General features: G+C 48.1%; 1 protein-coding gene across 7 annotated transcripts in view; it reads left to right on the top strand.

Moving 5' to 3' along the window:
* The window catches only part of LOC135546378 (BCAS3 microtubule associated cell migration factor-like), a 363,062-nt gene that overhangs the window by 114,645 nt on the left and 234,663 nt on the right, over positions 1-13,754 (top strand). For all 7 annotated transcript variants that reach the window (XM_064974752.1, XM_064974747.1, XM_064974748.1 and 4 more), the window contains 3 exons: positions 8,588-8,712; positions 9,056-9,221; positions 9,523-9,623. In XM_064974752.1, the coding sequence (XP_064830824.1) occupies positions 8,588-8,712; positions 9,056-9,221; positions 9,523-9,623 (392 nt within the window). The remainder of the gene's footprint in view (positions 1-8,587; positions 8,713-9,055; positions 9,222-9,522; positions 9,624-13,754) is intronic.

Raw genomic sequence — 13,754 nt, 5'->3', positions numbered from 1 at the left:
CTCCCTGTCTCGCTCCCTGTCTCGCTCCCTGTCTCGCTCCCTGTCTCTCTCCCTGTCTCGCTCCCTCCCTACCTCCCTGTCTCGCTCCCTCCCTACCTCCTGTCTCGCTCCCTGTCTCGCTCCCTGTCTCGCTCCCTCCCTGTCTCGCTCCCTGTCTCGCTCCCTGTCTCCATGTCTCCCACGCTCCCTGTCTCGCTCCCTGTCTCCATGTCTCGCCTCCCTGTCTCGCCTCCCTGTCTCGCTCCCTCCCTACCTCCCTGTCTCGCTCCTCCCTAGCTCCCTGTCTCGCTCCCTCCCTAGCTCCCTGTCTCGCTCCCTCCCTACCTCCCTGTCTCGCTCCCTCCCTACCTCCCTGTCTCGCTCCCCCTACCTCCCTGTCTCGCTCCCTGTCTCGCTCCCTCCCTACCTCCCTGTCTCGCTCCCTCCCTACCTCCCTCCCTACCTCCCTGTCTCGCTCCCTGTCTCGCTCCATACCTCCCTGTCTCGCTCCCTCCCTACCTCCCTCCCTACCTCCCTGTCTCGTCTCCCCTGTCTCCCTGTCTCGCTCCCTGTCTCGCTCCCTGTCTCGCTCCCTCCTACCTCCGTCTCGCTCCCTCCCTACCTCCCTGTCTCGCTCCCTCCCTACATCCCTGTCTCGCTCCCTGTCTCGCTCCCCTACCTCCCTGTCTCGCTCCCTCCCTACCTCCCTCCCTACCTCCCTGTCTCGCTCCCTGTCTCCTCCCTACCTCCCTGTCTCGCTCCCCCTCCCTGTCTCCTCCCTACCGCCCTGTCTCGCCCCCTGTCTCCCTGTCTCGCTCCCTGTCTCGCTCCCTGTCTCGCTCCCTGTCTCGCTCCCTGTCTCGCTCCCTGTCTCGCTCCCTGTCTCGCTCCCTGTCTCGCTCCCTGTCTCGCTCCCTGTCTACCTACCTCCCTGTCTCGCTCCCTCCCTACCTACCTCCCTGTCTCGCTCCCTCTACCTCCCTCCCTGTCTCGCTTCCCTGTCTCGCTCCCTGTCTCGCTCCCTGTCTCGCTCCCTCCCTACCCCTCTGTCTCGCTCCCTCCCTACCTCCCTGTCTCGCCCCTCCCTACCTCCCTGTCTCGCTCCCCTCTACCTCCTCCCTACCTCCCTGTCTCGCTCCCTCCCTACCTCCCTGTCTCGCTCCCTCCTACCTCCCTGTCTCGCTCCCTCCCTACCTCCCTGTCTCGCTGTCCCTCCCTACCTCCCTGTCTCGCTCCCTCCCTACCTCCCTGTCTCGCTCCCTCCCTACCTCCCTGTCTCGCTCCCCCTCCGCTCCCTGTCTCGCTCCCTCCCTACCTGTCTCGTCTCCCTGTCCCGCTCCCTGTCTCGCTCCCTGTACCTCCCTGTCTCGCTCCCTGTCTCCATGTCTCGCTCCCTGTCTCCATGTCTCGCCCTCCCTACCTCCCTGTCTCGCTCCCTCCCTACCTCCCTGTCTCGCTCCCTGTCTACCTCCTGTCTGTCCCTGTATTCGTCTCCCTGTCTCCATGTCTCGCTCCCTGTCTCCATGTCTCGCTCCCTGTCTCCATGTCTCGCTCACTCTCTTGCTGTTTATTTATTTCTCATTCTCTTTTTTTGCTGTTCACATTAAACCACAGACACAGTTAATTTAAGAATAATGCCTTTGTGTGGATCTCATGATGTTCCTATTTGTGGTTTTATCGCCCTTTGTTATTTCTTGGCAATATTGTTGAACAATCGGATGTGCGTGTGCATGCGTGAGTCCTAAATTGCACACAGCCTGTCCGTTGTGAACAGGCCTAATGTGGCTTTAGCCATCCGTCTATTTGGCGCCTTTTCTCTTTACGCCAATTATATCATGTAATTGGTTAATGTCATAAGTGTCATGTAATGAGGGATTTGCCTTCCTTTCTGGGAAAACAATGTAGTGCTTATGTGTGAACTTAGAGGAAAGCATTGTTGTCGACTTGCAATATGTCTGTTGATTTGTTATAGGCTTATAATCATTTCCTTGATCCTGGAACATTTTGCAATAAGAGGTGGATTGTATAGTCATGAAAAAGCAGTGTTATTTTGTACGTACAGACATTTCACTATTCATGCTTCATTCTGTTTCGAATTCATCTAATTTACCTCAGTTGTGATGAAAGATATTACATTTGATACAGCATTTTGTCATAGCCATTTTTCCTCAATGTAAATTACACAGCCGCATGCAGGCCTATATGTTTAATATGACGTTTTTGTGTCCACGCCGCTCAGTTTGGGCCTAAATCTACTGCGAACGACAGAGAACATTAAATTCTCTAAGTTAGCCGTGAGTTTTCTAACAATGTAGCTCTGATACCCAGGAGGGCAGAAAGTCCAGTCTCCCTCTGTCAATGCTGTCTTGTGAAATCAGATGCTTACAAGCTTTTAAAAAGAAGCCCCATTATGACAGAGTCACTTATGGACAGATGATTGATTGGCTGGGCTCAATGGCGGTGCAGTGAACTTTTCCTCCGACAACGACGAATCACTCTCTCAACCCTCTCTCGTTCCTCCGTGACTGCCGACTCCCTCCATTCACTTTAGGAAATGAGTAGCATGTGGACCTTCCCCAAGTCTTGGCTTTCCTCAGTTGTTGTGGCCAGTTACTCACTCATACTTTTTAATTGAAGCTTTTTCCCCTCCCTCCCTCCCTCCCTCCCTCCCTCCCTCCCTCCCTCCCTCCCTCCCTCCCTCCCTCCCTCCCTCCCTCCCTCCCTCCCTCCCTCCCTCCCTCCCTCCCTCCCTCCCTCCCTCCCAGTTAGGCTCTTAGTGATTTCAGAGTGGTATGCTTTTCAAAGGTACATCATTAGCATTTGTTAGCATGATGAACACCCCACAGTGACAGCAACTGCCTGCCTTTGGCTCCAACTCAAGCGAGCTAGTTAAAGCAGTATTGTTTCTGTAATGGCATTTGTCCCCGAACTGAGGGCATAACAGATCATTTGTCAAACTTTATCATTCCAATGTGTTTTATAAACAGTAAGTGTGGTGTTTGGACGGGCTATAGAGGATGTTGACATGAGGACCTGAACCTCTTTTCCTCTCACCCTATCCCCTATAATGTAGGGCATTACACGTGTCAAAAATAGTGTGTGTGTATGTGTCTGTGTGTATATAGGGAATAGGGTGTCATGAGGACACACCCAATGACACATACAGTAGCACGTCTGCCTCTTCTCTGAAACCTAATGATCCCTCATTCTCCTTCTCTGTATCCCTCCTTTTTTTAACAGCTCAGGATGGACGAGTGTGGCGAGTAACCTCTCTGACCACCGTTGTCCAATTACATGAGATCACACTAGACTAGCTGTTAAATATAGCCTCAGTGCTAACACCACATGGAACTTCAATCTTGGGCTGTTCTGGGGTGTGGCAGGCCGGCAGGGGATACAACCATTCCACAATAAATCCCTCTCTCGGTATTAGTATGATGAGGAGGAACATTAGACATAGAGCGAGGAAAGGGGGTTGAAATCTCTGATTCTGTGTGCATCCCAAGTGACACCCTATTCTCTACATATGTGCACTCTATTGACCAGGGCACATAGGGGACACAGCCTCTAATTCCTTCCCTGAGATGCTAAAACTTCCAAATGGCCTCATCATTACGGCCTTCTGTCTGTAGCTCCAGCCTCCTGCCCCAAGGCCACCTTGTTTTGGAAGGCTGCTTTAAAATAATAAACGTGACTTTGAAGGATCTGTCCTCCACATGGCTGTCCTCTCTCTCTCTCTCTCTCTCTCTCTCTCTCTCTCTCTCTCTCTCTCTCTCTCTCTCTCTCTCTCTCTCTCTCTCTCTCTTCTCTGTCTCTCTGTCTGTCTCTCTCTGTCTCTCTCTGTCTCTCTCTGTCTCTCTCTCTCTCTCTGTCTCTCTCTTTGTCTGTCTGTCTGTCTGTCCCCAGCAACTGATACATATTAAACATGGGCTTTGCCTCCGCTCCTCTCACCCCCGTTTAGCGTTACACTGCGTGTTTCCCAAAGGATTCCCTATGTAGTGCCCTACTTTTGACCAGAACCCTATGGGCCCTGGTAAAATTGTATATAGGGAATATGGTGCCATTTTAGATGCAACCACTGGTCTGCTCTACCCTACAGCCCCCCCTGCTCTTAGTCGCTGGACGAGTGGCTCTATCGGATTTGTTTACGGAGAGGGCCCTGAAAATAAATGGAGGCTGTCAGCTGCTGCTCTCGCCCTGCCCCCCTCCCGACCCCTTGATGGCGCCTCATGTTCGCCTCAGCCCTGTAATGCCAAACAACTTTGATGGTGGACGTCGCAGATTGAATTATGCCCCTGAGGAAAAGCTATTAGCTCAGTCAAGAGTCCTCATTTGTTAAATTAAAAGTGGAAATGACATGCGAGTAGTCTCTTCAGTGAATTAAAGTTGCAGAGAAAATGAAGTCTCTTCCTAATAGCACAAAAAACATTTTGTGGGGAGAGAGAAGGAGAGAAAAGGGGATTTGGCTTCGGTTTAGTGACATCCATCGCCCCCCTCTCTCCCCCGTCCCACTCGGTATATTTATTTTTCATAGTTTATTGATACTGGGTTATATTTTTAATTTTGTTCCTCTTTCCTGACCGGTTCCTCTGTACCATATGGAGTCCAGAGTAGTCTGTCTGTCTGTCTGTCTGTCTGTTTGTCTGTCTGTCTGTCTGTCTGTCTGAACACTTTCAAGCCACTTCAAGTGAGACCGAGTGGAAAATAATGATTTGAAACGCAGATGAATAAACTTTTGCGGCCATTTTTACTCAGAGAACCAAGCTGTGATCCCACTCCCATTGGCAGACGGTGGTAACCCAGGATTCTTCAAAGGGAGAGCAGCCACTAGCTGATCAGTATGGAGACACCACAAGGACAACTTATCACAGTCTGTGGTGTTTGCGCGTGTGTTCGGGCGTAAATACGTGTGTGTTCGTACCCAGGCCAGCCCTGCAGCCTTCTTCTCTTCTTAGCCACATTTATATCATATTTCATTTGTCATTGGGCCTTTCCCCTCAATTCATGAAAACATGTACTTTTTAAACAATGCTATTTCTTGAAGTATTACTCAAGCCTGCCTCTGCCCAAAGGCAACGGTGAATAGCGGGGCTAGAAAATACCTTTCTTCGCACCACACACAGCTCCCTGTGGCAAATGCGTCAGCATAAGATTTCACCCCAAAACCAAAGTCAAGCCACCCTGGAATAGGATTTGTGTTTCCTGAGGATATTGAAACCGGTTGACCACAAGCTTTGAGGATTTCCATTTTTTTCCAGTACGTGAGAGAGGAAGCAGAACGTTGGAGAGATGGTAGTAAACCTCACTAAAGAAGAGCCCTACAGACTCCATGTCGCTCACCACTAGCTGTCAGACGCACGCGCACACACCCACACAAATCATGGTGGGTGAGGTTACGTGTTCTGTTATGACTAACACATACCCCAACCCTCTTTGCCTCCCTCCCCAAACCATTCACCAGCTCCCATATCATTGATTCTGTTAAAGAGATCCAGAGCGTGGAACAGGATTTGTTGTTTCCCATCTTCACCATATTAGTCATACTTTGATATGCAGATGTTGCATTAGAGAGGTTGATAAACAGAGAGTGACTGAATGAGAAAACATAGAGAGAGTGACTGAATGAGAAAACATAGAGAGAGTGACTGAATGAGAAAACATAGAGAGAGTGACTGAATGAGAAAACATAGAGAGAGTGACTGAATGAGAAAACATAGAGAGAGTGACTGAATGAGAAAACATAGAGAGAGTGACTGAATGAGAACATAGAGAGAGTGACTGAATGAGAAAACATAGAGAGAGTGACTGAATGAGAAAACATAGAGAGAGTGACTGAATGAGAAAACATAGAGAGTGACTGAATGAGAAAACATAGAGAGAGTGACTGAATGAGAAAACATAGAGAGAGTGACTGAATGAGAAAACATAGAGAGAGTGACTGAATGAGAAAACGGAGAGAGAGTGACTGAATGAGAAAACGGAGAGAGAGTGACTGAATGAGAAAACGGAGAGAGAGTGACTGAATGAGAAAACGGAGAGAGAGTGACTGAATGAGAACATAGAGAGAGTGACTGAATGAGAAAACATAGAGTGACTGAATGAGAAAACATAGAGAGAGTGACTGAATGAGAAAACATAGAGAGAGTGACTGAATGAGAAAACATAGAGAGTGACTGAATGAGAAAACATAGAGAGTGACTGAATGAGAAAACATAGAGAGTGACTGAATGAGAAAACATAGAGAGAGTGACTGAATGAGAAAACGGAGAGAGAGTGACTGAATGAGAAAACGGAGAGAGAGTGACTGAATGAGAAAACGGAGAGAGAGTGACTGAATGAGAAAACGGAGAGAGAGTGACTGAATGAGAAAACGGAGAGAGAGTGACTGAATGAGAAAACGGAGAGCGAGTGACTGAATGAGAAAACGGAGAGAGTGACTGAATGAGAAAACGTAGAGTGACTGAATGAGAAAACGTAGAGAGTGACTGAATGAGAAAACGTAGAGAGTGACTGAATGAGAAAACGTAGAGTGACTGAATGAGAAAACGTAGAGAGTGACTGAATGAGAAAACGTAGAGAGAGTGACTGAATGAGAAAACGTAGAGAGAGTGACTGAATGAGAAAACGGAGAGAGAGTGACTGAATGAGAAAACGGAGAGAGAGTGACTGAATGAGAAAACGGAGAGCGAGTGACTGAATGAGAAAACGGAGAGAGTGACTGAATGAGAAAACGTAGAGTGACTGAATGAGAAAACGTAGAGAGTGACTGAATGAGAACCTAGAGAGTGACTGAATGAGAAAACGTAGAGTGACTGAATGAGAAAACGTAGAGAGTGACTGAATGAGAAAACGTAGAGAGAGTGACTGAATGAGAAAACGTAGAGAGAGTGTGACTGGAAGAGAAAACGTAGAGAGAGTGTGACTGGAAGAGAAAAGGGAGAGGGAGAGAGGGAATGCGGAGTGAGAAGGATGCAGTGTGCTGTATCGGCTGACCCCTGGCCGTCCGGCCGAGGATCTGATGTTTTCATGGCTCTATCTCCTTTTCATGGCTCTATCTCTATCTCCGGCCGAGGATCTGATGTTTTCATGGCTCTATCTCCTGGACAAACTGACAGACAGACAGACAATCGGACGGATGGACAGATCCCGAGGAGGAGAGAGAGGGCCGTAGAGTTAGCCAAGGCAATATCCTGACATGTTCCTATCTCTCTCATCAGCTAGCACGGCTTACTGTAGATATTTGGTTATTCAGCCTCCCCCTTTATCCAACACTAATAAATACACAGCCACTAAGGCCTTCCCCCGGTTCTACCCAGAAACACCCATCACATGGTGTCGGCTAGACTAAGACATCAACATCTCCCCTCGTCCTGTGAGTCATTTACCAGCTGCTGACAGTTATAAGGGAAGAGGAGGGAGAGTTGAGGCCCACAGCAGGTCATTCAACACCTATTAGTGTGTCAGGCTGTGTTAGTGTGTCAGGCTGTATCAGGTTGAGGCTGTGAGACCAAGGATAGTTCCAGTACTGGACAGTATGCCTTCACACTGGATTCAACAGAACCACTTTGGGGTAGATAGTATGGAAAATGTTTGAGGAATTGATCAGAAGTGAATTGTTGAATATTACATTTCATTATAGAGAATTTTCATGTTCCAAAATCTTGTAGAGTGTGTGTGTGTGTGTGTGAGTGAAAACCGGGGGTTTTACTGTCCACCTTGGTTATAGGGCTGGACAATAATACCAGGCCACTCCGCTACTGTTCTCTAGCATATGCAACACTGTCACCATACTGAACCTTTCCTGTGTTCGCTTTCATCCAAACGGTCCTGGCATGTCTGAATAATCCAACTCCCAGTAAATTCTCTCAAACGGCTAACTCAAAGTGAGACTAGGGGAAGCAGCTGGAAGACTAGCAGCATTCGAGACTCATGTTCAAGTGATAACCATTATGTTATCCACTGGAACTCAGTTCTATTCATGTGTGTGTTTTCCGGCGTGTGGACAAACCCAGTCCACAGTACAGTCAATGGTCAAGCCAGCCTGTGGTGGTTTCAGTGGACATGACATGCTTCATGACAAAAGGAAGGAGGTCATCAACGACAGAGCTGATCTACTGGCATGGGAATACACACAGACACATACGTTATCCAGTTCCGACTGCAGGAACCCTGTGTTGGATGAGGGAGGACATATCCTGTATTATGTCTAATGCTGTTTTTAATTGGCTGAATAGTAGAGACCAGTACATAAATCATGTTTCCAAACACCGGCACAGTGAAATTGGAGACAATTCAGGGCAAAAAAGATTTGTCTTCTATTTTTTGTTGTTGCTACCAATGCACTTCATTTTAAGTCATGCTCTTTATTTTGTTAAATCGCATGAAATGTAATTGTATTAAAAGCTTGGCTTGTTCACAGATGTGACAGTGTTTGAACTTTAATATCTCAAACCAGATTGGTATCATTCTCTCATTCTTTAACTACAGCTTTAGTTGATCTTACAACTCAAACCGCCAACCTTTATTTTCTCCAAGAGGAGAACCCTGTGTCCCTTCGGCTGTGTTCTGCTACCCACTCACCCCCTCTCTTTCGCTCTTTCTCCTGCAGCAAAGCCAAGCCTCCCCCCCAGATCTCCCCCAGTAAGTCCAGTGGAGGAGAGTTCTGTGTGGCTGCTGTCTTTGCTGCCTCACGCTCCTGGTACATGACCAACCCCAACATGAAGAGAGAGAAAGGTGAGGAGGGGTTGCTTTGGCTTTGTAGCATTATGTTTATCATTACATATCCCACTAGTGCATTAGTATCCTAGCTGTTACCCCCAAAACCACCATCACGCTAAAACACTTTCATTTCGTTTTCATTTGGCAAAATGTAGAAGTTTAAAATCGGTGTGAGAATCGCAAATACCATTTGACTTGGATCTGTGCATTGACCTTTCTAAGCCCCCTGTGTAGACCCAACATTAAGGTCAAGGAAGTACAAACCCACTCAGGAAGTAGACAAAACACTTAGCAATGTCACAACACCACGCTCCTTTTACTTTGTAACGTTGACCTGTTGACCTCTACTGTTCCTCAGACCAGTCCAGCCGGTCAGTGGTGGAGTCCCTCTACATCCTCAGTTGCTATGGCACCCTAGTGGAGCATGTCCTGGAGCCTCGGCCAATCAGCACAGCCCAGAAGATCAGTGATGACACACCCCTGGAGCTCAACACATGTCCACGGGCCTGCTGGAGCCTGGCCAGGTAACTGACCCTTTCTCTCTCTCTATCTCTCTCTCTATCTCTCTCTCTATCTCTCTCGCTATCTCTATCTATCTCTCTATCTATCTCTCTATCTATCTCTCTATCTCTCTCTCTATCTCTCTCTCTATCTCTCTCTCTATCTCTCTCTCTATCTCTCTCTCTATCTCTCTCTCTATCTCTCTATCTCTCTCTATCTCTATCTATCTATCTGTGCACTACATTGGGAATAGGGTGCCATTTGGGAGAGACTCTGAGATGTTATCTGTAATTGACTGTGTGTTTCTCTCCTTTGTTGTTACAGGACTCCACTGTGGAATGAGCTGCAGCCTCCCTTTCTCTCCAACCACCCTCTGGTGCTGGCCTCTGACCTGGTGCAATATTACCAATACCTCCTGGCTGGATGTAAGTGTTATACACTGTGTGTATATGTACTATTTGTGCGTGTTTATGTGTGCGCCATTAGCCCGGTGCCAGAGCTGAAGCCTACTGATTCCTACTGTTTATTCTCTATGGGAGATTGTCTTTGCCTTCTTATTGGTGACATGCTGAGAGTAGGACCCTTTCAGTCCTCCATTACATCCCTGTTCCCTCTTAAAACCCTCAGTGGAGATCAGACATCAGTCCATCTGAGCAGTGCTCTGGCCTCAGATCTCTTATCACACAAACTTTCAGCTTTTCAGTCGTTCTGTTCCGTCTGTACGGCGCTTTCCATCAAGTCTTTGTCACAGTGTGTCGCTGTGTCTGCCTGGTCTGGACAAGTCAGCATGACAACGCTAACAGCTCAACCAACTCCACTCAACTCATTCAAATGAAGCCGATTAGCCAGCCTCAACTCCTCCTAACTCGGTAACAAGTACAAAGAGCACCAAGCACTTCAGGTTGATATGTGACAGGCTGTGGAGGCTGGAGATGGCAGAGGGAAGAGGAGGGTGACTCTGGAGGGCAGAGTGTACACGGATGGCCACACATTTAACTTAACCTCTGTTATAACTGTGCGTTGTTGCATTAGCTGCATAATCATAAACATAAATCAGTAATTAGCTCTTGTAGTGCCGTTGGGGCAAATCCCCTTCTCATCCCGAGTGCTTGTTCTTCTGTCTCCTCTATTCTACGCTAAAATGTCTACCCCCCAAATGGCACCCTATTCCCTACTTAGTGTACTACTTTTGACCTGCATCCTATGGTCAACAGTAGTGCACTATAGGGAATAGGATGCCATTTGGGAGGTAGACATTCTCCCAGTGCTCAGGGCTGAGCGGGTAGGATATTTTCTCAAATGAGTTCTAATAGTCTTTTCTAGTGTCAGAGCAATGAAGTCAAGTTGGTGTGATTGTTCGGCAGCGGGCATCGGCGCTGGGGTTAGTGTGACTTGATCCTGTGAGAAGGCACAATGGGCCAGACAGAGGGCACAATGGGCCAGACAGAGGGCACAATGGGCCAAACAGAGGGCACAATGGGCCAGACAGAGTGCATAATGATTTAGTCTCTGTGCTTTCTCACAATTAGCTCCAATTAGTGATGTACAAAATATCACCCCCCCCTCATCTGTCTCTCCCTCGCACCCGTTCCTCCTGACAGCCTAGCAGCACCAACCCTATCGCGCTCACACACCCAGGTCAATACAATATGCACTTACTTCATTTGCTGTCTTGTACTTCTACCCATTGCTCCGCTCCACCCCCAGGCGATTCCTGCATGCTACTACGGCTCCCGGAGTGCCACCTTTCCTTCCTCCACTTTGCACCCGTTCTGTTTCATAACACTGTGCGTCCACTCTGCTCACCAGCAGATGGATGGGCAGAGATGATGTGATCCAGGGGGGGCCAATCTGACCCGGGGATGCCACACAACACACACACTGTGTTGGCCTTCTCCAGTGGTGTGTAAAGATCAGAGTTTATGGAGGGAGAAGCTGCTGCTCTCCACCCTGCTCCAATACAAACTACAGTATCAGGGTCTAGTTTACGTAGTAGATACTACCTCAAATGTCAACAAGCAGAAGGAGTGCGTGACGGGAGGAGAAAGGGATAGGAAAGCGAAGAAGACAGAGAAATTGAGAGACGTGGAGGAGATGAGAGGTCACAAAGAGAAATATGGAGAGAGGGAGGGAGGGAGCGAGGCAGGGGGGTATGATAAATCACTGATATCTTTTTTAGATCTGCAAATTAGTGTGTATTCAGGGACCTAGCTGGGTTCCACAACCTTCTAGAGTATGGGGTTAGAGTGTTTACATGTTGTGTGATTGACAGCTGCTGCTCTCTATATTGAATGACCGGTGTGATTAAAAATGCATGTTGCTGTGGAGGGATGGAAGCTCAGGGTCATGCCAGCCTCGCCGGAGAGGAGCCTCGCAGGCTGGTGATTAAAAGCAGCGGTGGCGCCACTTCATGGTCACTATCTCTACCTGTCCGTCTGCCCAGCCCACTAGCACCGCTCTGGGCCCGCTCTGCTCTGCCACAGCCTGGTAAACAGCAACTCCACTACACTGCTGGGGATGATAAGAGACGGAGAGAGAGGGAGAGGTGCACAGACACACACTCACACACACACACACACACTCACTTACTCGCTCACGGACGGACGGACACAGTGAGATATGAGGATGACGTGCTGGCCTCATAAATGCTGTCTCCATCCAGCTTTGATGGCTCAGGGAATCGTCACTGTTATGTGAATGGCTCAGCCAGCCAGTTAGGAGAAACAGAGGCCCTTTTTATTCTAAAAGGCCCAATGTGAATAAATGGGGCCAATTTGTGTTGCCCTGAGGTGTATTCAGTAGATTTAAACCTGTGGTCCTTTAGAATAACACCACCACACGATTGACGAATGTGAGGCTTTTTTCCTTCTTCATTTGCAGCATTCATTCTTGAGATTTAGGGTATATTTTCTGTTTTTTTTGAAGTGTGGGGGCTGTATTCATATAGCTGTCTTTCTTGTGTGTTCGGACACCTCTTCCCCGGCCGCAAGACTTCACCGAGGCAAACATGGCGTGAATAATTGACCTCCCTGATCTTCTGGCTGGCTCCTCTGAGTAGGCTGGACACTTCAGTGGTGGCTGCGCTGGTGCTTTTTGGCCCTGGCCTCCCCCTAGTTTCAAGTTTTATTAGTCGTATGTACAAGTTGATGCAACAACAATAAGAAATCATAAAAGACAAGAATACTAAAATAAAGTTTAGCCCCTAGATTCCTTTCATAATGTAGTAACTGTGGCGGACTGGCTGTCTCCTGGGCCTTCTACCATGACGACACGCCACGGCCTCTTCAATAACCGCTAATTGGCTGAGTGAGAGACTTCCGAGGCCAGCGGGAGCGGGTCTTTACCACTGGGCTGTTTGGTCTTTACCACTGGGCTGTTTGGTCTTTACCACTGGGCTGTTTGGTCTTTACCACTGGGCTGTTTGGTCTTTACCTCTGGGCTGTTTGGTCTTTACCTCTGGGCTGTTTGGTCTTTACCACTGGGCTGTTTGGTCTTTACCTCTGGGCTGTTTGGTCTTTACCTCTGGTCTGTTTGGTCTTTACCTCTGGGCTGTTTGGTCTTTACCTCTGGGCTGTTTGGTCTTTACCTCTGGGCTGTTTGGTCTTTACCTCTGGGCTGTTTGGACTTTACCACTGGGCTGTTTGGTCTTTACCTCTGGGCTGTTTGGTCTTTACCTCTGGGCTGTTTGGTCTTTACCACTGGGCTGTTTGGTCTTTACCTCTGGGCTGTTTGGTCTTTACCTCTGGGCTGTTTGGTCTTTACCTCTGGGCTGTTTGGTCTTTACCTCTGGGCTGTTTGGTCTTTACCTCTGGGCTGTTTGGTCTTTACCTCTGGGCTGTTTGGTCTTTACCTCTGGGCTGTTTGGTCTTTACCACTGGGTTGTTTGTAAAAGAAAAAGTCGAAAAGGAGGGTCAGCCATAGACAAGCACTGTACAAGCCGACCTTGTCAGATAGTGACATTATCCCAACTGGCCTTCCGAATTGTCAAAAAGGACTGCCCAAATCAGTGAGAGAGAGAGAGACCACCTCAGATCATTAGTCCTATCTCTCCCCAGAGAACAGGTCATCAGTCAGACCTGATCAATATCTGGCCCTGCTTTGTTCTGGGTCTACTCACTTTACCTGCTGTTACTGCTACTGTCATCCACCAGACAACTAACTCTGTCTGAAATTACACCATACCTACTTTTGACCAGTGCACTATATAGGGAATAGGTTGCCATTTTGGATGCATCCCTGCACTTCCTCCTGCTACTGGCCTTGACCAGACCACTCAATGTGTGTCTCCTCTGATCAGCAGAACTACACCACTTCCTCTTAGAACACAGAGACACAGGCTCGTTAAGATCGCTTAGGAACATTTTTAAAATCACTTTTGTTTTATGATGGTGTGTTACCAGAACAGGGTATTTTCCAAAGAATAACACCAATCAGATTTGCCTGGTAAACACCATAAATCTGTTATAATTCTACTTCATAGGAATGGTTATATTATTCCGCCTGAGTCAGTTGAGATTGTAGTCTTTGCTATCAACTATCACTGAAGCAAATATGCC

This window comes from Oncorhynchus masou, chromosome 9 (genome assembly GCF_036934945.1).
Source record: "Oncorhynchus masou masou isolate Uvic2021 chromosome 9, UVic_Omas_1.1, whole genome shotgun sequence".
Lineage (NCBI taxonomy): Eukaryota > Metazoa > Chordata > Actinopteri > Salmoniformes > Salmonidae > Oncorhynchus > Oncorhynchus masou.
Note: the sequence above shows the minus strand (reverse complement) of the source record. Positions and strands in the feature narration are given on the sequence as shown.